The sequence below is a fragment of the Onychomys torridus genome, chromosome 1 (assembly GCF_903995425.1).
Source record: "Onychomys torridus chromosome 1, mOncTor1.1, whole genome shotgun sequence".
In the NCBI taxonomy this organism is placed as follows: domain Eukaryota; kingdom Metazoa; phylum Chordata; class Mammalia; order Rodentia; family Cricetidae; genus Onychomys; species Onychomys torridus.
The window spans coordinates 122,174,177-122,194,521 of record NC_050443.1 but is presented as its reverse complement, the minus strand read 5'-3'; the positions used below and the strand labels follow the sequence as shown (position 1 = coordinate 122,194,521).

General features: G+C 47.9%; 1 protein-coding gene across 1 annotated transcript in view; it reads left to right on the top strand.

Annotated features, from left to right (window-relative positions):
• Window positions 1-18,079, top strand: part of Ppfia1 (PTPRF interacting protein alpha 1) — an 81,573-nt gene extending 63,494 nt beyond the window's left edge. The window contains exons 22-32 of the mRNA XM_036200139.1: window positions 2,128-2,209; window positions 2,299-2,499; window positions 4,436-4,498; window positions 4,944-4,970; window positions 8,761-8,936; window positions 9,030-9,127; window positions 11,867-12,042; window positions 12,607-12,675; window positions 13,513-13,678; window positions 15,443-15,513; window positions 16,843-18,079. Coding sequence (XP_036056032.1) covers window positions 2,128-2,209; window positions 2,299-2,499; window positions 4,436-4,498; window positions 4,944-4,970; window positions 8,761-8,936; window positions 9,030-9,127; window positions 11,867-12,042; window positions 12,607-12,675; window positions 13,513-13,678; window positions 15,443-15,501 — 1,117 coding nt within the window. The 3' untranslated portion in view covers window positions 15,502-15,513; window positions 16,843-18,079. The remainder of the gene's footprint in view (window positions 1-2,127; window positions 2,210-2,298; window positions 2,500-4,435; window positions 4,499-4,943; window positions 4,971-8,760; window positions 8,937-9,029; window positions 9,128-11,866; window positions 12,043-12,606; window positions 12,676-13,512; window positions 13,679-15,442; window positions 15,514-16,842) is intronic.
• The last annotated feature ends 2,266 nt before the right edge of the window (window positions 18,080-20,345 follow it).

Sequence of the window (20,345 nt, the reverse complement as noted above, 5' to 3'; positions counted from 1 at the left end):
AAAAAAAAAAAAAAGTGCCAGCCTTGACATAGCTGTGTTTGGGCTATAAGGTTGCAAATTACCCAGTAGGGAAGGCTCAGGAGGCAGAGGGAAGCCAGTGCTAGCCACCTTTCCAGGTCCTGCTTCCTATGACTGATTGTCCTTCATGTTCTCTGACTGGTTCCTAGTTTATGTCCTACAGTCTCTGCACTGTTCCTGCTGCTGCAAATGGCCTGGGCTCTAAGAACTAAGAACAGCAAAAGCTGTTTCCTATAGCACAAATCCTAAATGGTCTTATAATAAAAACCCAGAGCCAGATATCAGGGTGAAAGCTGAAAGGTCAGAGAAGCAGAGCAAGCCACAGCCACCATCTCTTACCTCACCAACTCCTCAGCCTGAAAGAGCCTGAAAGAGCGTGAATTCCTGTCTCCTCCTACCTTATATATATATATTCCTTTCTCTGCCCAGCCATATCACTTCCTGTTTCAACCTTCTTAGTGCTGGGATTAAAGGTGTGTGATCTCAAGTGCTAGAATTAAAGATGCGTGCCACTACTGCCTGGCTCTGTTTCTCATTTAGACTGGGTTAATCTCATGTAGCCCAGTCTGGCCTTGAACTCAACCGAAATCCAGATCTCTGCCTCTGCCTCCCAGTGTTAGGATTAAAGGTGTGTGCCATCACTGCCTGACCTCTGTGGCTAACTCTGTGGCTAGCTCTGTCCTCTGCTTTTCAGGCAAGCTTTATTTCTTAGATAACAAATAATATATCACCACAGTTTCTAGTGCTAGGAGGAAGTTCAGGGCACCCCAAGAGTGCTGCAGACTCCAGGTAGTCACTGAGGGCTACAATGTGCTTGCTTAGCTGCCTGTTCTTTGCATAACCTATTACTACTGGATAACAGAGGTCCTAGCAAATTGCTCAGTTGAAGAGGACCTAGTCCATTCAGTGTGACCTTAGCTTAGAAACCTTGACGGCCAGGCCACATACCCAGGATGGGCACTGTGCTGTGTCCTCCAAGTTTGGAGTTGGTCTGCAAGGAGTAACTGCTGCTTCCCATGGTTTCTTTGCCTGTTTGGTAAGTAATACCAACTGTTTTTGAGGAGAGTTTGCTTCCTAGGGCTGGTGTCCGTCCTACAGACCTTCACTATGTCAGCTCCACATGAGCACACTTGTCTGTCTGTTTTCTGGTTCATTCCACAAACGGGAAGTGCTATTCTGGCTGCCTGAGACAACAAGTAATGCTGTTGTCCCGGGGTCTGCCACTAGCAGTGATGGAAGGCAGCTCTTGACTGTAGGAGCCAAGCATGCTGAAGTCAAGCTTGAAGCTGTCTGTGACATTGGAACTGGGGGAAAGCCCTGCTCTGGACAGTTACTGTAGAGCCAGGATTTGGGGGTTTGCTTCTGGTTTTACAGAGCTGGATATTACACAGTATTTGTCTTTAGAAATAAAAGATTCTGGAATCTCTGGCAGCCACACATGCAAACATGGAGAAATGTAATTTGCAAGAAAGAACCTGTGTGGGGATAGAACCCATGCCTGGAGTGTACTGTGATGCAGTTTACCCAGTGCACTGTCTCCCTAGGGCTTTGAACCATTCTTTTTTGTTTTTTGTTGTTTTGTTTTTGTTTTCTCCAAACAGTGTCTCACTACGTAGCTCAGGATGTCTTGGAACTCACTATGTAGCCCAGGCTGGCCTTGAATTCACAGAGATCTTCCTGTCTCTGCCTCCTGAGTGCTGGGATTAAAGGTGTATGCTACTATGTCTGATTTTTTTTTTTCACCATTCATATATATTTAAGGACTCAGCACTAGGTGTCCGTCTGCCAACCTGCATATGCTGTCTTTCCGGACAGTGTTAAAAAGGCTGTGGCACCTAGGTTTTACCTTCAACACTATACGAACTTAGGTATGACACTACTAGGTGCTCCTCAAGCTGACGGTTGTTCTTTCAGAAGAGGTGGGATTCTGTGGGGATCAGGGAATCAGCCGGCTCCTCACACAGGTACTCTGTAGTAAACACAAGGTAGTGTGCTGTAGATGTTGCCAGCAGCTTGAAGCTCAAGGGAAATGGTAAGCACCTGCTGTGCTTTGGAAAGCTGTCAAAGATGCCTACTTAACTGGTTATTTTGAATATGTTTCCCTCATAGGCATGAGCTGCTGGAGGAGGCCCGCAGGCAAGGTTTGCCTTTCGCACAGTGGGATGGGCCCACGGTGGTGGTGTGGCTGGAGGTGCGTCCTCTTCACATGCTGCATTATGAGAACTCACTAAGGCTTCTGACACTTGCCTCATGTTCTGGCCTTCTTGTTCCTGTGTCTAGCTCTGGGTTGGGATGCCTGCGTGGTATGTGGCTGCTTGCCGAGCAAACGTCAAGAGTGGCGCCATCATGTCGGCCCTGTCAGATACCGAGATCCAGCGGGAGATTGGCATCAGCAACCCCCTGCACAGGCTGAAGCTGCGGTTGGCCATCCAGGAGATCATGTCACTGACCAGCCCTTCTGCTCCACCCACATCCAGGACGGTAAGTCCACATGCACTTATGCTCTGGGAGGAAGGACTACCTCCTGCAAGGCTATGGACCAGTCCACCTACTTTCTGGATGACCCAAGAACAGCCAAGAATTTTGGGCTGGGGCATAGCTCTGTGTAGAGTACTTGTCTAGCATGTGAAAGGTCCTGGGTTCATCCTCAGCACTGGACAAAGGCTTTCATGAAAGCTTGTCTGAAACTGAGTGTGAGGCCCACTGTGATCTCAGCAACATGGGAATCTGAAGATCAGAGCTTTGAGTCCAGCAGGGACAACATATTGAGACCCCACTCAAGTTAAAAATGAAAGCTTGTCTAGAAAAACCTCAAAAAGCAAGAGATTTAAAGGTGGAAATTGATTCTTACAAACCTCACTTGCATTTATTGTACTCATCATCCTGAGGGCTTCTGGGTAGGAGCTTATGAAGTTCACACTCTATACTGGCACTTCCTGCCTTTTGACTTTCATGTCTGGTGACCCCTGACCCACCAAGTTGGTGTTTGCATTCACACACAAATGTGCTACTTGCTGAGCAGGCCACACAGTCCAATGCCTGTGACTTCTTCACAGTGCAGCTGTAGGCACCAAAGGTCTCTACTGCCCAGGGGCAGCTGCTGGCCTGGGCCTATGGCAAGTCTGTCAGAGAGGTGGGATTGTACCCTCTTCATGTGTGCACAGGAAGGGCAGCTCCCTCCCTGCCTTTTGTTGTAGGCATAGGGGTGCTGGAAAGTAGAACAAGGCAAAAACAGATAGACTTGGGCTGCTGAATTCAACTCTAGTCCCTCTCCTCCTCCCTGTGAGCTCTGTCCTGACATGCCCTGGAGGCAGTGTGTGAGGAGTGAACTGCTTGCATTTTCTGTGGTGTTCCAGCTCTGCAGAGCACCTTGGAGGCACCTGTTGAATCCAGATGATGGCACTAGTGAGGAAAAGCTGCTGCCATCCTGGTCACTAGAGAATTCACTCTTTCTTCTCACTGGACAGCAGTAAAAAACCAAAGCGAAAAGTCAGACATGTCCATACTCCTGACTTAGCTTGGGTAGCTCTGGAAAACTCCTGGAGTAGTACCTTTGTGACATTTTTTACAACAGCCTAAGGCCTGACCAGGGTTCCAAGTGTTCTGTTTTCTTTGGAATGAACACTGGGCTTCTGTCTTCAGCTTAGGCTCAGAGCTCTTACCCCAGAGAATGGCTTTTGTTGCCAGAGTCCCTTCTGTTCCCTGGTAGTTTCATGTCTGAAAGGCATGTTCATTGTAGCCCCTCCAAAGTCTTCCTCAGCTATGCTCTTACGGGGAGCTTCCATCTTTTCAGCTAGCTTGGAAGTGTTCGCCCAACACTCTGAGGCATAGGCATAGATTCCTCCCTTGAGCTTTCATCAACAAATGTGGATTTTGGTCCCTTATCAGGCTCTAACAGGGATGCAGTGGGGACACAGTGTGGTTAATTTTGGCCTGTGGCTTGGTCACTTGGTGTACCTGCCAGCTGGAAGAGGGGCCTTTACTGCTCTTGAAATGAGGCTGCTTGTAGGAGGGACTCCTTTTGGAACTGCTATGGATCAAACCCAGGGCCTTGCACCTGCTAGGCAGCTCAGCCGCTCAGCCCCATCTCCAGTCCAGTGAGACTGTTGTAAGATAGTGAGCATGGAGGTCTGAGAGAGCAAATACTTGTAAAAGTCTAAAGTGGGCTTTCTTTAGTTACATAGCTCAGGGGTGGGCATAGCAGCCCAGCTCTGGAAGCTGTGAGCTCTTCTCTGTTGACCAGCTGCTGGCAGGGTGTAGCTGCTGGCCGGAGAGCTGGGTTGTTGTGGCTTTTTGTCATTTCCTGGGAAGAGTGGCCTTTGCCTCAGGCTTCTGTGCCTGAAGTTTATGTGTGTGCCCTCTCCTCTTTGTCATGCTTTCCTGGCCCGGGATGTGGCTGGTGCACTGGGTCCCTTAGACCACAGGAAATGTCTGGTTGACACATGAAGAGATGGAAACGCTCACAGCCACGCCGCAAACGGTTAGTCATTGCAGCCTGCGTTCCCAGGGCACATGGTGTGTCAGACCAGCTTGGGCTTTGGCCTTTCTCTTGGGAATGAAAGTGTTAATGTTCAGTTGTTTCAGAGACTTGTCCCTTTAGGTTATCAGCTAAGTGTGCAAACTAGAGTTTTCTTAAGGTTGCAGACATACTCATTTAGATAGAATTGATTCTCCCTGGGGAAAGAGCTCAGTTTAACTGTGCTCTGTGACAGTGGATCCCAGCTTTTCTCTCTTACTGATATGCTAGCATGGAAAGGGTGTGTTCCTTGCATGAAAACCCTAGGCTGCTGGTGCTGCACAGACTGCATGCTGCTGTGACCCCAGCATGCTCACACATCCAGCTGTCCCTGTTTGCCTGCTTGCCATACCATAGCTTACAAACACTAACAGTTTGTTCTTTTGCATTCCTAACCATGTAACATCAGGAAGACGAGGAGGGAAGCTGGGCTCAGGTTGGCGTCTTTCTCTACCTACCTTCACTTTGTGGCAACAGAAAATATCTGGGGTGGGGATGCATGTGACTTGTCTTTCTGGGTGTTCTTAGCATCCCAGTCTGCTCTGTGTGGTTAATGATTTGAAAGCCTTAGACAAGCCCAGAGCAGGCTTGCCAGCGCCTCATGGACAACTTTGAACATTCTCACAGGATCCCTGGCAGTGGCTCTTCATGAGTATAGGTTTCTGTTAATGTGCGGTCCCTCACACAGGGATCCACACCTTATAAGAGTATACACATAACTCCCTACTGGAGTGACTTTAGTTTCAAGATCTACTGGTAGAAAAATCGTGAAATAATTTGCAAACCTGAAAGGCATGATGCCTTTTCCTATGTCTCTGTGTTGGTGTTTTACTAAATGCTGCCCTAATGCTGCGTACATTTAAAGATCTCACTAGGAGAATTCTCGGAGGTGAGGCTTCTTCTTGTCTCATGGGTATTTTCATTTTCATGCTAAAGTTTTTATTACATTTATTATTTGTGTTTGTCTATGTGTCTGTGTTCATGTGCCATAGCGAGGTCAGAGAACAACTTGGGGAAGTCAGTTTTCTCTTGTTTTCAGGCTTGGTGGCTAGTGCCTTTACCCACTGAACCTTCTTGTGTACACATTCTCAGTGCTCCGGTTCTTTGGCACCCAAGGAGCTCTTCCTCGGTGCTTCGCCGTCTCCTCATTCAGGCAGCTTGGGTGAATGACATCTGGTCCTTCTTTGGATCCTAGCAGCACTCATTGTTGAGGCTGAACTGTGGACTTGGACAAGGAATGTTCTTAGTTTTCCCATCTACAGGCAGTGGCTTCCCTCCCTCTGTATCAAAGTGTCGCCAGTGAGTCAGGAAAAAGAACATGGGATCTGGTCTGGTTTTGCTGTGGGCTCTGCCTCACCTCAGCAGTCAACTCATTCATGGCTAGCAGCTCCTTACAGGATAGGTAGTCAGTGTGGTCAACAGGGCTGTTTCTGATGATTGCAGTGTACCTCACATCTCCAGGCAGAATGATTCCAGTTCTTTGTGTGAACAGCTGCTTATGGGCAGCATGCTTTGCAGTGGAGTGTGGAAAGGGGGTTTGCGTCACTCCCTCACACTTCTCTTTCTAACCAAGCTGTCAGAGTAGAGGTGTCAACCTGCCCCCTCTGCCCCCCAGGGTAGTCAGCCTGTGGACGCTGCAGAACCACCAGCAAGCAATGTGGCCATGACCTGCTTCTTTGCTGAGCTCAAGTCTAGGCTATGTCATCACTGTGCATGGTTCTCCTCTTTCTAAGACCACCTGCCTCTCTGTGCTCCCTCTCCTAGGTTGTATCAGCCTCCTGGGAGAAGAGGAGGGCTCCCTGGGCTGAGCCCTCACTGCAGCTGCCCCCACAAAGGCGTGATTGGCGTGCATGGGAAGCACTCAGAGATGGGATGATGCTGCCTCATTTGGCCCTTTCTTTATAGATTCTTCCTCATTCTGCCTGTCAAAGAAGGCAGAGCCAGCAGGCCAGATAATAGTTAAGAGTCCCTGTGCTGATGGACAGTGAGATCTCATGATGACCCAGAGTACTTAGGGACAGTAACAGAATGGTTCTTCTGGAAGAGCTTCAATGTCCTTGTTGGATCTGACTCCTTATTTCTACTTTGGCTGGATCTGGTGAACAGGCAGAGGGAGGAGGTTGTCTCATTTCCCAGCATCAAGTCACCTTCTCTCTATGCCTGCAGTGTGTTCCTTTCTATGGTACAGACCTGTTTAGCCAGCTTTACATCTTTATGGGGTTTAATGGCATTAGAAACGATGTTTTTACCAGGGTTTCCAATAGTGGTTAGTCTGTAGGATCAGATCCCTGTTCTTACTGCCCAGCACAACCTGTGTCTTAGCCCTGTGGCTGTTGTGTGACTTCCTGTCTCAGCTGGTCCTGTCCTTTGTGAATGAAAGGACCAGCTGTCTTCCTTCCCTGCTCACAGGCTTTGCGTATCTTCTCGGGCTGGTGACCCATTGCTGGTAGTTAGTGTGGACAAGCATTCAGTTCTTCCCTTCTCAGATGCTCTATGCTGTGTGGAGGCAGATTCACTCTATTCCCAGAGTGTTGCATGCTCCACAGTGAAGCAGGAAGCCTTTCACATGGTGTTTCTGTGCCCTTTGTAGTAGTGTTAGGCTTTTCCAGTTTCTTGATAGGCAAAATTTCCCCATTCTTTTCACCAAATGTTGACCCAGTGTATGTTCTATGACAATAAGCATCTCCATGTCAGGTCTTATTTTTAGTATGTTGTTGATGGCTTGCTGGCATTACAGACTCTTGCACTGTTGTTTTAAAAAAAGTATGTTAATTTACAAATATTTGGAGGGTATTTGAATGTTTTAGCCATTACGAGTTATCCCTTTGAGCTGGGCAGTGGTGGCGCAGGCCTTTAATCCCAGCACTAGGGAGGCAGAGGCAGGCGGATCTCTGTGAGTGAGTTCCAGGAAAGGCACAAAGCTACACAAAGAAACCCTGTCTTGGAAAACGAAAGGGGGGAAAAAAAGAAAGAAAGGAAAAGAAAACTAGTTATCCCTTTGAGACAAAATTTTGCTGTATTGCCCAGGCTATCCTCTAACTTTCAACTTCAGACAAACTTCATCTCATATTGGCCTATTGAGTAGGTGGAACTATGGGCGTGTGTCCCCATATTTGGCTAATTCTGGTTTCCTTCTTTCCCCCTCTCCTTCCCATTTGTCCTTTACAACTAGGTCTTGCCCTATAGCCCAGGGTGACCTCCAACTTGTGACAATCCTCCTGCCTTGTAAGTACTGGAATTACAGATTCTAATTCATTTTCTTCTGAGGCAGGAAATACTGTGTGATTTGACTTCTAAGCATATTGAGCTGGGGCATTGCAATGTGCTGGAGCTGTGCTTAGTGTACATGAGGCCTGCTTCAGTCTCAGCAGCACACCAAGCCAAGCACATTCTGGAGGAGGTTTGGGCTGTGCATCTGTTGCCCACTGCTTAGGAGGCTGAGCAGAAGGGTCACTTCAGCCTAGAAAGTTGACTGGTGTGCCATGCTTCAGGATGGTGGCTTCCTAGGACCACACAGGCTGGTGGGATGGAGTGTGAGGCTCTGCATCTTATCCTAGGCAGGATGGTAGTACCCCCTCAAGGAAAAGAAAGGAAGTGTTCTAGTGTTGGGTAGAGAATTCTGGCAAACATAAGTAGGTCAAGTTGATTGATACTGCTGCTTCAGTCTGCACTGTGCCGAATCTTTTCAAGGAGAAGCTGCTTTCCTGTAGTTTTTAGCACACACACCCTTTCTGGTTTTGTTTCTGGAGCATTTAAGTTTTATTTGTAATTGTATATTTGTCTTTTTCTTCATTTAATCCTATTAATTTGTCTCTTTAAACATTTTTTTTTCTAATAAACTTTTGCTGATTTTTTTAAAATGAATGTTTCATTTAGGAAAAAGTATTAAAACCAAAGTCAGAACAGCCAGAGAGAACTTTAATGAGTCAAGGGAACCCATCCTTCAAACTTGTTCATGAGTCGTGGTCATTCCTAGTTGCTGCATTAATAGCTGTTTCAGAAGGGGCTCCGCAGCTGACTGTGGTTTCCTTGTGGCTCCTTAGAGAGGGTAACTCAGCAGGGAGTCCTAGATTTTTAATGACTCCTTTAGTGTGCAGTCTCACCAAAGTTTAAATGGTGGGGATGGGAGATTGATCACCTAGGCATTACCAAGACTAGTATTGTCCATAGTTTAGTCTTCGTAGATTCCTAGTCCATAACTAACGTCACCCACTTACTAAAAGCAGACGCTAGCATATGGGGACATGAACCACGAGTGGATCGGCAATGAGTGGCTGCCCAGCCTGGGTCTGCCTCAGTACCGTAGCTACTTCATGGAGTGCCTTGTAGATGCCCGGATGCTGGACCACCTGACCAAGAAAGACCTGCGAGGGCAGCTGAAGATGGTCGACAGCTTCCACAGGCGAGTGGGCACTTGGCTACACCTTCTCTCTGCCCCGAGGCTAACTCTGTTGTCAGCTCCACATGACCTCTTCTTTTGTTTCTCTGTAAATAGAAACAGTTTCCAGTGTGGAATTATGTGCCTGAGAAGGTTGAATTATGACCGAAAAGAACTGGAAAGAAAAAGAGAAGAGAGTCAGAATGAGACAAGAGGTGAGCTCCCTACCTGCTGGCTCCCATGGCCAGTGCTCCAGCCTCAGTGGGTTGGAGCCTCTGCCAGGCAACACCAAGAGGATTCCTGGAGGCTTTAGGGGAGGCACTGGCCTGACATGAGAAGGGAGGAGAAGGAATGATGGGGAGCTTGCCTGTATGCAGTCTGCAGTTCTGGTGTTTGTCCTGCGACATTAGAGCCATCCTTTGGTCATATGTGCCCTTTGTTGACACTTAGAAATGCAGAACAGAGTTGAGTCTGCTGCATTCTTACTGAGATAAGAATGAAATGCAGGGCTGTGGGGTTCTCAAGGGTCTTGATTGCACAGGAAAAGCAGGAGGCCTAAGGTTGCCCTCAGTCAGCCCTTGGAGGACAGCAGATAGATAGATGGAGGAGGGGTGCATACAGAAGCAGAGTTCTGCAAGAGTAGGCTGTACGGTGGCTGCCCTCCTCTAGGGCCTTCTTTCCTGCTGCAGCCCCAGTGATGGAGACAGTGGCTCGAGGAGAAAGTTTCAGAAGTCAGGAGGTCATTGGTGATCTTAGCAATGGTACCGAGCTGAGTGGGCACTAGATGCTGTTCTAGTCTCTGATCTCTTTGCTGATTACCACAGAGAAACACTTTTTAATAAGAAAACACACACACACACACACACACACACACACACACACACACACACACACACAAACTAGAGATGAAGATGTGTGTGAGAGAGCCCAGTGTTCATGAGCATGTGTGAGTGCACACATGAGTGTGTAGGGGGGTAGCTCAGTGTAGAGCCTTTCCCTGGTGTGTTAAATGTTAGAGGGCCTGTGCTTGAACTCTGGTATGTTTTAAATAAATAAAAATAAATGAATGAATGAATGAATGAATGAGAGAAAGAGAAAGAAAGAAAGAAAAGAAAGAAAGAAAGAAAGAAAGAAAGAAAGAAAACCGGAAACAAACTGCCAGAGGTGGCACATTTGGAGCATGCTTTGCTCAGTGGAGTTGCTGTGGATCCTGGAAATGGCCTCTTTTCCAGAGCCGCACCAAGAGATAGAATGCTGAGTCTGCTGCATTGTTTTCAGTGGCCCACTGGCTTTTTACACTGACAGAAACTGTCTTTGCAAATGATGGGGCATATTTTTAGATTGACTATTTTTAGATCTCCATTAGTACTAATGGAGTATTGTACCTGTCACAAGGTGTGGCCTCCAGAGCCTTTGTGCTGGATAATGTCTTTCAGTTTCTCTGTGATGAGTACGGGGCTTCATGATATATGTTTGTGACCCCTAGCACTCTGGAAGCTAAGGCATAAAGACCATGTTAGTTCAAGGCCAACTGAGGCTCCATAGTGAGACCCCGTCTTAAGAAATTTTGGGGAAAACATTGAAGATACTTGTGTCATGTGCTGGCTAGTTTTATGTCAACTTGACACAATCTAGAGTCATGGGAGAGAAGGGAGCCTCAATTGAGAAAATGTTTCCATAAGATCCAGCTGCAGGCAAACCAGAAGGGCATTTTCTTAATTAAGATTGATGTGGGAGGACTAGCCCATTGTGGTAGTACTGGGTTCTATAAGAAAGCAGTCTTGGCTGGGCAGCGGTGGTGTGTGCCTTTAATCCCAGCACTCAGGAGGCAGAGCCAGGTGGATCTCTAGTGAGTTCAAGACCAACCTGGTCTACAGAGCAAGATCCAGGACAGGCACCAAAACTATACAGAGAAACCCTTTCTGGGGGAGTGGGGGGAGGTTCAGCGCTGGGCTAGTGGTGTACATCTTTAATCCCAGCACTTGAGAGACAAAGGCAGGTGCCAGCCTGGTCTACAGAGTGAGTTCCAAGACAGCCAGAGATGTTTCACAAAGAAGCCCTGTCTTGAAAAAGCAACAACAGGGCGGGTGGAGTGGGGGAGAAGGCTGGGGGGGGGGAGGAGGGAGGACAGAGGAATCTGTGGTTAGTTTGTAAAATGAATAGAAATCTCTTAATACAAAAAATTTAAATTAAAAAAAAAAAAGAAAAGAAAAAGCAACAACAAGAAAAAGAAGGCTCAGCAAGCTATGTAGAGCAAGCCAGTAAGCAGCATTCCTCTGTGGTCTCTTCATCAGCTTCTACCTCCAGGTTCCTGCCCTGTTTGAGTTCCTGTCCTGACTTCCTTCAATGATGAACAGTGATGTGGAAGCATAAGCCAAATAAACCCTTTCTCTCCCTAAGTTTCTATGGGCATGATGTTTCATCCCAACAATAGTATAACCCTAAGACACATCATGAAGTAAATAAAAAAAAAAAAAATGTTTACCTGAGCAAAAATTAGAATACAGATACATGGCTACACAGAATGCACCCTAGAAGACTAAGGACCATGGGCTGCATGGCTTGTGGGAGCCTCCTCAGCACTGCCCTGTTCCCTGTAAAGGAGGGAGGTGTGGGGAGATGTCCAGCCTCTCTATGGAGGTGGCTCTTGTCTGTGATGGGAAGAATCTGCTTTGATCCTTGGGTTTGTAGACTGTCACCCCATTCTGCTCCTGGAAGTGCAGTGATTTCTGTCTTTCTCCTGGGTTCCATAGAGCAGTTCCAGTGGGTTCTTACAGTGGCTAGATAGGATTCCTATGTGAGGGCTGTGGTTTTTGTGATGCTGGCACCTGGGGCTCGGGTCTGTTTCAGGAGCACAAGGTCAGGGTTTGTAGCAGGAGCCTTTCTCCTATACTGCAGGGTGTGGGAGACAGAACATTTCTGAGACCATCATACACTTCTTTATTCTCTTGCAGATGTGCTTGTTTGGAGCAATGACCGGGTGATTCGCTGGATCCTGTCAATTGGCCTTAAAGAGTATGCCAACAATTTAATAGAGAGTGGTGTTCACGGAGCACTTCTAGCGTTGGACGAGACTTTCGATTTTAGCGCCCTGGCACTGTTGTTACAGATTCCAACGCAAAATACACAGGTGACTTCAGAACTGTCAGGCTTGTGCTCTGCCACAGTGTTGGAGAAGTCGCAATTGAGTTCAGGGAAAGCTTAACATTGGATGGATAGTGAAGATTTTTTAGCTCATTAGTGAGAAAATGTCCAAAGTCAACAGAGGTTTAGCCTTACACTCTCATCTGTGTGTTCTGTTTCAAGCCTGGGGGACTTGAATAAAATAAGGAGAACCTCATTCCAGTATGTGTTCATAATAGTGAGGCTTACACACATACTTTTTATTTTTTATTTTTAAGTATACCACATGGAAGTTTTATTAATTTTGCTTCTGTGGTAATTGTTTTATGTAGTTCTCTTTGCTTCATGGACGTATTTGAAAATGTGAATTTCTATTCCTCTACATAATACCAACTTTAGCCTGGACTCCTGGCCATCTGCATAGCACTTACTATGGCTTTCCCCTCAAGTCCACCCACAGATTAGATGCAATTGTGGGTTAGAATTAGATGCAAATGTTCCCGGCAGGGGAATATGCCAGTGTCCTTCCTAGTAATTGATGAAGGCTTTGTTGGCTTTTTCACTGTTTCAGGCTCGAGCTGTCTTGGAAAGAGAGTTCAACAACCTTTTGGTCACAGGGACTGATCGGAGGTTTGATGAGGTGAGTGCTCAACCTGATGTCCTTGTTTTCTGTTTGGTTTGTTGGAAATCTACCACCAAACCCTAGCCCAGCCCACATATGCATGGAGTGGGCCCCATTTCATCATCTTAGCACCATGTGGAAAAGCTACTTAAGGAGTGTGGACATATAAAACTTTTTTTAGGGTTTTGTTTTGAGAAAGGATCTTACCATGTAGCCCAAGGTGGCCTTGAACTTGAAGCATCATGCAAGTGTACCCAACATGCCTGGCTTACTGTTGGTTTTTGATGTCTCACAAGTGGTTGTCAAGTCAGGAAACTGGATGACCCCCAGAAATAGCTTCTGTATCTTGTGTTCTGGGAAGAACTGGTCATTCTGTCAGGCTTTCCCAGAGCCTCTGTGCTTTGGGAAAAGATGTGTTTGAGAAGTGTGTTTGTTCAAAACTGTTATTTCTTTCCTCTCTAAACCCCTGACATCACATGTAGGGGGTGTTATCGTTGGGCCTTGGAAACAACTCTAGTTTGATAAAGAGAACACACGCTGTCTCTGAAGAGGTCTTGTTGACCATGCCCTAGTCTGTACATCCCATCTGTGAGGTGCTTTTTGTATATGACAAGTGAAGTGTGAGAAGGGCCACAGCCCAGGATTGGCCTCAGTTCTCCAGCTGTGGCCAGAGGAGTGTCTCCATCCATAGTCCTTTTCCTCTGCAGATCTGGACTAGGTAGACAGGTATGCTGTCAGTGGGAAGGTTAGCCATACACAAACCAGAGCCCCGAGATCCAACAGCATCTGAAGAGCACAGACCTGGCTGGGGGCTGCTTTTACTGTTAATTGGCACTTGACTCCTTGGTTTGCCAGGACGATGACAAAAGTTTCAGGAGAGCACCGTCATGGAGGAAGAAGTTCAGACCAAAGGACATCCGCGGCCTGGCCTCTGGCTCTGCAGAGACGTTGCCTGCTAACTTCCGGGTCACCTCCTCTATGTCATCACCCTCTATGCAGCCAAAGAAGGTTCAAATGGACGGTATGTGGTGGGCCCTGCAACCACCACATGTGGGGAGTGTGAGCACTGGCTGCACCTGGGGCATTGGAGTGAGGCTGCATGCTCAGGTGTATTTGTTGTTCAGCTAACCCTAACATTGGTTCCTCAAGATTAACCAAAGTAACAGAAACTAAGAAAGTCCTCATTTGATTGGCTGTTAGACTGTTTTCCATAAGGCTTAGTACTGTCTGTTTGGGGGTTTGGGGGTGGGATAGAGCCCATACTGTGAGATCACACTCGAAGGCAGCACAGGTGCGCTTGCTGGATGTCACAGTGCCAAAGCCCTGACCACAGAGCTTGCTCCTGAAACAGAGTTTTAACTGTAGTAGCCTAGGCTGTCCTCAGATTCACAGTAAGCCTCCTGCCTCAACTTCATGAATGCTAGAATTATAGGCATAAGCCACAATACCTGGCCCAAGTAAATTGTAAATAATGTGGTTTCCACCTCTTTGTGCTATTTGTTAGTCACACATGTCCCTGATGTAGGACAGGGAAGATAGTCTGGCACTGGCGGAAATGGGCACAGTGAGAGTGGATAGGTGACAGAAGTCAGTGAGGTTTGCCTGGTCTTGAGCAATCCCTCTGGCTGTGCTCTGTGTTCCTGAGGAGACTGTGATAATTGACAGCCACATGCTTGAAGCAGCCAAACCTGAGCCCTGGCAGTCAGGCTGCCCTCCTTGCTGAGGCAGGTGGTGGGTTAGCTGCTGGTCTACTGGGGTTCTTGCTCTCACTGCACAACCCAGAGGCAAGCACATGAGCAAAGCTTCACTGGGCTGGACTTCTGGAAAGCACAAGAGGTAGAAAGCTCTGGCTGACTTGGTCATGGTTCAGTATTAGGCCTACAGGGGAAGGTCCAGTCTATTCTGCTCACAGCAACTTCATGAGAGCCAGTGTGAGTCTGGTGTGCCAGCCTAGCTCAGGCTACATGGGCACATGTAGGCTTTCCCTGTTGTAAAACACACTTTTGGTCAAACACTAATACTCTAAGAATAAGAGCTTAGAGAGAAAGCAGCCTGGAAAGAGGTGTAGGAGTCTAGGGTGTGGACATGACTTTCTCTACTCCACGTGGGAGAAGGCATCTACTGGCCACCAGCTGTGCTGAGGTCTTCTCCTGAGTGAGGAAAGGTGAGATGTAGTGCACATGGAGGCACTCCTTCCACCTAAGCCCACTGTCTCAGTGGCTCCGGGAGTGTGGCTGTGAGAACTTAGCCTCCTCTCTGTGCACAGGCCCATCCCACCTCTTAACCCATACCGGCTGTTTATCAAATGACAACCAGCAGCTCGGCGGTTTCCATGGTTTCTCATGGAAACTGAGTCTGGGCATTGGTTTCCAGAGAAGCCACTGACCTGGCCGTCCTGCTCATTCATGGACCTTCTGATGTAGCCTCAGCCTCTCCACAGCCCCTCTTGGGACTGGGGTTCACCTCTGGGTTCTTGGAGGTGCAGTATTCTGGCAGAAAGAAGACTTGTGGTGCAGTCTCTTTTGTAGCTGTCACTCATGTACATGGACACCCGAAGTTGTGTTTGTGTTGCTTGCTCGTTACTGTTTCTGAGTTGGCCGCCCGTTCTGGGCCCTCAGAGCTCCCTGGGTCACCCTGCTGTTCTTGACTGGCTCCTTCCCCACAGCAGCCTGTCCTCCTGTCACTCGGGAAATCTTGTCAGATGTGGAATGTCTTTTTTGTGTGTGATGTTTAACACTAACTGCACGCTGTGTTTGCACGCTTCCTCCCATGGTTGTGGAGACAGGTAGTGTGTCCGGAGCACAGAGGCTGGACTCTGCCACAGTCAGGACTTACTCCTGCTAGAGCCTCCTGCTGGTGAGTAGAGAGCCGCTGCTCCCAGATGTCCCCAGGACAGCACAGGGGGGCACTTCATGTCCACCTGGCTCTGACAGCTTTAGACCACAAGAGCCTGTGGTGGACAGTGGCCTCAGAAAGTGAAACACCCTTTCTTTCTTTCTTTTTTCCTTTCCTTTCCTTTCCTTTCCTTTCCTTTCCTTTCCTTTCCTTTCCTTTCCTTTCCTTTCCTTTCCTTCTCTCTCTCTGTCTCTGTCTCTGTCTCTGTCTCTGTCTCTGTCTCTCTGTGTTTGTGAGTAGGTTGTGCTTGTATGAGTGCACATGCTGTCAGAGTCTGAAAGATGGTATCAAATCCCCTAGAGCTGGAGTTACAGGCAGTTTTGAGCAGCCTGATGTGGGTGCTGCTGGGAACAAAACTCAGGTCCACTGCAGGAGCAGACAGTTTCTTAACTGTTAAGCTCTCTCTCGCCAGCTCTGCAGACTTCCTTCCTTCCTTCCTTCCTTCCTTCCTTCCTTCCTTCCTTCCTTCCTTCCTTCCTTCCTTTTTAAAATAATTAACTTTATTTTATGTGCATTGGTATGAAGGTGTCAGATCCCCTGGAACTGGAGTTAGAGAGTGGTGAGCTGTCATGTGGGTGCTGGGAATTGAACCCTGGTCCTCTGGGAGTGCAGCCAGTGCTCTTAACCGCTGAGCCATCTCTCCAGCCCCCAGACTTTCTTTTTTGTTTTTCACAACAGGGTTTCCCTTGGTAGCCCAGGCTGGCCTCGAACTCTCAGATTTGCCTGCCTCTGCCTCTCGAGTGCTGGGATTAAAGGCGTGAGCCACCACCGCCCGCCTTAAGTACTTTCTTAAGTTCTCTTGCCCTAGGTGTTGGCTGATGTCATGGAGGGGGCTGGGGGGAAAGCAGACCTCCACCCTGGTGTGATTGTTCCAACTGATCAAATGTAGCACCCCATGTGTGGTATCTGCTGTGCAGTTTAGTCATCAGGTGGTTGATGGTGTGATACCATGGCTCAATCTAGAGAGCTGCTATTCAGCCATACAGCTGCATTGCTGAGCTCAACTGTAGTGGTGGCCACCTGTGTCCAGTGCTCCAGAGCACTGTTAAGGGTGGGTGCCCCCTAGGCCCAGGTCTCCCTCATCTCTCTTTGCTCCTGAGGCCCGTCTTTCCAGGAGTGCTATCTCCACCTATCCCTACGCATCTGGGACTGCTTTTTGGGGGGGCTTCTTTTTAAAATTAGTATGGTGAGACATATGCTGGGGGACTGGGGGCATAGGTCACAGGTGGCTGTGGGGGTGGCCCTGTGTGGGCAGTGTGTGCTGAAGGAAGTGTCTGTGCTTGCTTCCAGTTTACCCGCACTACTTCTACAGATGACGACGCCGTGGCACAGACAGGAGATGGTGCAGAGCTTGGTGGAGCCCCATCTGGCAACACTTGCTATATGGACCCAAGATATTTTATTACAGAGTTTTTAAACTTGTGGGGGGAAAAATCACAAATACCATAGAGAAAATATTTTAGAATTGACTGTTTCTTATATTTATGTAAACTTACACTTTCTCATTTATATAGTTATGTACTCTTTCATGTATATCCAGGCTATAAATATCCTTTTGAGTCAATTCATGTTCTTATACCTAATTTTAGTCTTTTAAAATGAATGTACTGTAATGCTTGTGTGTAAATCTGAGCAAATATAGGGCTTTTGTAAATTATGCATTTACTGTAATTATTCCTGTTAATTTTTTAATGATGAACCCAACAGAGGAAAGGATTTTGCTATGTTTATAAAGTCATCATGATACAAGCCATGTGCGTTCTCCTCTACCCAGCTCCGCAACAATCAATCTGAAACAAGCAGACGTTTTTCTGTCGTATTTTAATGACTGACCTTAACTGTACTTTTTCTACATGAAATCTCAGCTTCCATTAGGCTTGGGACGGATTGATGGTCAGGACTCTGTGAACAAGCCTTACCCCTGGCCACACCCCTGGCCCTGCTCTGGACATAGGTCTTCAGAGGCTGAGCAGGGCCTTGAGCTAGGAGCAGCACTCTACAGGGGCTGGGTGGCTGCCACCTGCGGACTGAGCAGCTGATAGAGCCTTTGCAGCTTCATCCCTCCCTCCACACTCTTCAAGGACCAATCACGGGGCAGGTGCTCATTTCCTGACTGGGGCAGAGCAGGTGAAAGCCAGAAACCTCAGCGCAGCAGGCAGCCTGCAACTCCAATAAAGGCCTTATTTTTCTTGTACAAACTGTCTTTCTACATTTATTTGTAAATGTCTTAAGAATGGACTTAGCTGTACGCTCATAGCTGTCTTGGCAGCCTCCCGACTGACTCTGGTGAGTTAAGCCACGGGGCTGAGGCGGACACGTGCATATTTATTGTGTAGCTGATGTAGGGCTTCTATATTTGCTTTATGCTTTTAATTCATCTTGACAATTGGATGTTCTGTTTTTCTGTTAATCGTTTGTGACCCTCCTGATTACATAACAAAGTCTGTGCAGTCAACTTCTGAACTGTTTTATCACAGTGTTATTTATTGCTTTTTTTCAATAAAGTCCCCAGCATTTTCCACTGCCAGTTAAGAATGCGGTGAGCAAGCGTCGTCCACCTTATGCTCTGCTGAAGGTGGAGAGTGGGAGATGGACCAGGGTTGGAATGGTCTGGGGAACCCCAGGACAGAGATGGGGGCTTCAGACAGTGAGGCAGGCGAGGGGTCCCTTAAGCCATCTAAGCCTGGAGGGGCCCTGCATCTGGGGCTCCAGCTGGTGGCCAAGGCACATACATACCTTTGTGGGCTGTTCCTGCACTGCTCCTCAGCTCTGCTGCCTGCCTTATATGGCTCTGTCTTCCTGCTCCTCTGCATTGTCAGCAGGGATTTGTCCATTCTGGCTGAGGGGACGTGACTGTCAGAGCTTCAGCTCAGGGAACAAAGGGAAAGGACAGGCCTGGAGGCTTTAGGCAGTTAGCTCCTACCCCACCCCTGTGCTCTGGACTAGAAGTGGACACCTGGGAAGAAAGGGTGGCACTAATGAGGGGCCAGCCTCACAGTGACCACACAAGACAGCCCCAGAGCCAGTCCCTACCAGACTCAGACGGTTCTAAGGCCATTGCCCACCTGAGTTTTTCTTCTGAAAGTTGTGTCCCTTCAAGACCAACTGCCTTTCTGGGACATGTCTGCAGGGGTGTAGATTAGGATCTTCCTGCCCCTCCCAGAACAGCTGCACTGTGGACACTGCCTCCTGTTTACAACCTACCTGCTCTGCTCACCTGTACCACAGGCTTACAAAACCATACTTGCCAGAGGCTGCAGCTGTAGGGGCCATGGAGGTGGCTTAGTGGGTAAAGTGCTTGCCAGGACCTGAGTGTGGGTCCCCAGATCCCCACATAAAGAGCTGAACATGGCAGTATACTTGTGTGCAATTCTAGCTATAGGGCGATGGAGGCAGGTAGATTTCCTGGGGCTCAGGTGTCTCAGAGCTTTATGACTCCTTCAGAATTGCCAGGTACACCATCTACAGAGATATCTTAGCAATTGAGCACTTATTGCTCTTCCAAAGGACCTGGGTTCAATACTCAGCACCCGCACGATAGTTCACAACTGTCCAACTCTAGTTCTAGGGCCTTCTCCAGCACAGAAACATGAAGTATTATACAGACAGGTACAGGCAAAACATTCACACGTTAAAAAGGTTCCTGGGCCTCTTGGTGGTGATAGCTGAAAAATGATAGAACAAATGATGGTGGCAATTTCACTCTGCTGCGTGCTGCCTTGCTCTGCGTCACTCTTGGTGGGGTTGGGGACTGCAAGCATCCCTGCTCTAAGTCTGATGGTGCCACACCCATGACCCCTCCCATTACTGAACTGCCTTTTGAGCCACCCACAGTGAAGTATATCTATAATCCCAGGACTAGGGAAGCTGAGCAGAATTGCAAGCTCGGGGCCAGCTTTGAGCCACAGTAAAAACTGTCTCAAAAATTAAGAGGAGATGGTCAATGGACAAAAGCAAGGACCTAGCTAGATGTGGTAGTGCACATCTGTAATCCTGCTGGGGCTTGATGGACATAGGAGGCTCCCTGGAATCTTAAAGGCCAGGAGGTCTGGTGTATGCCACAGGGAATGGCAAAAGATCACACAGGAATAGAAAATATCTTTCCCAGGAGAACTGGTTCAGCAGTAGAGGACCCAAATTTGGTCCCCAGCACTCAGGTCAGAAAGCTTACAACCATCTGTAACTCCAGCTTGAGGGATCTGACCCCCTCTTCTGGCCTCTGATGGCACCAGCACTTACACATTATGTACTTTATAGACTTGGCCAGTGATACCTGGCTTCCAAAGCCGCTATTTCCACCCAGGCATCCTTCCCAGCCTCCTTTGCAGTTGAGTGTCATCTTGGAATGGGATGGATGGCCTGGTCTTTTGGAGTCCCACATGCTTTGCCTTCTGTTGGCTGGGGTGGTAGTGGAGGGGCTCTGGCTTCTGCTGCCACAAGAACATACACAGAAGTAAACAAAAACAACCAGCCAACTCTGGGATAAAACTATCCACAGCTTTCTTAGCCTGTTTCCTGGCATAAACTTTCAAGGTAATTATGGGTTTGAATTCCCCCACCACACACTTTTACTCTCTAGCACTCCTGGAACTCACTATGTAGATCAGGCTAGCCTCAAACTCAGATCTGCCTGCCTCTGCCTCCTGAGTGCTGTGCTTAAAAGTATGCACTACCAGGGCTGGAGAGATGGCTCAGTGGTTAAGAGTACTGGCTGCTCTTCCAGAGGACCTGGGTTCAATTCCCAGGACCCATATGGCAGCTCACAGCTGTTTATAACTCCAGTTCCAGAGGAT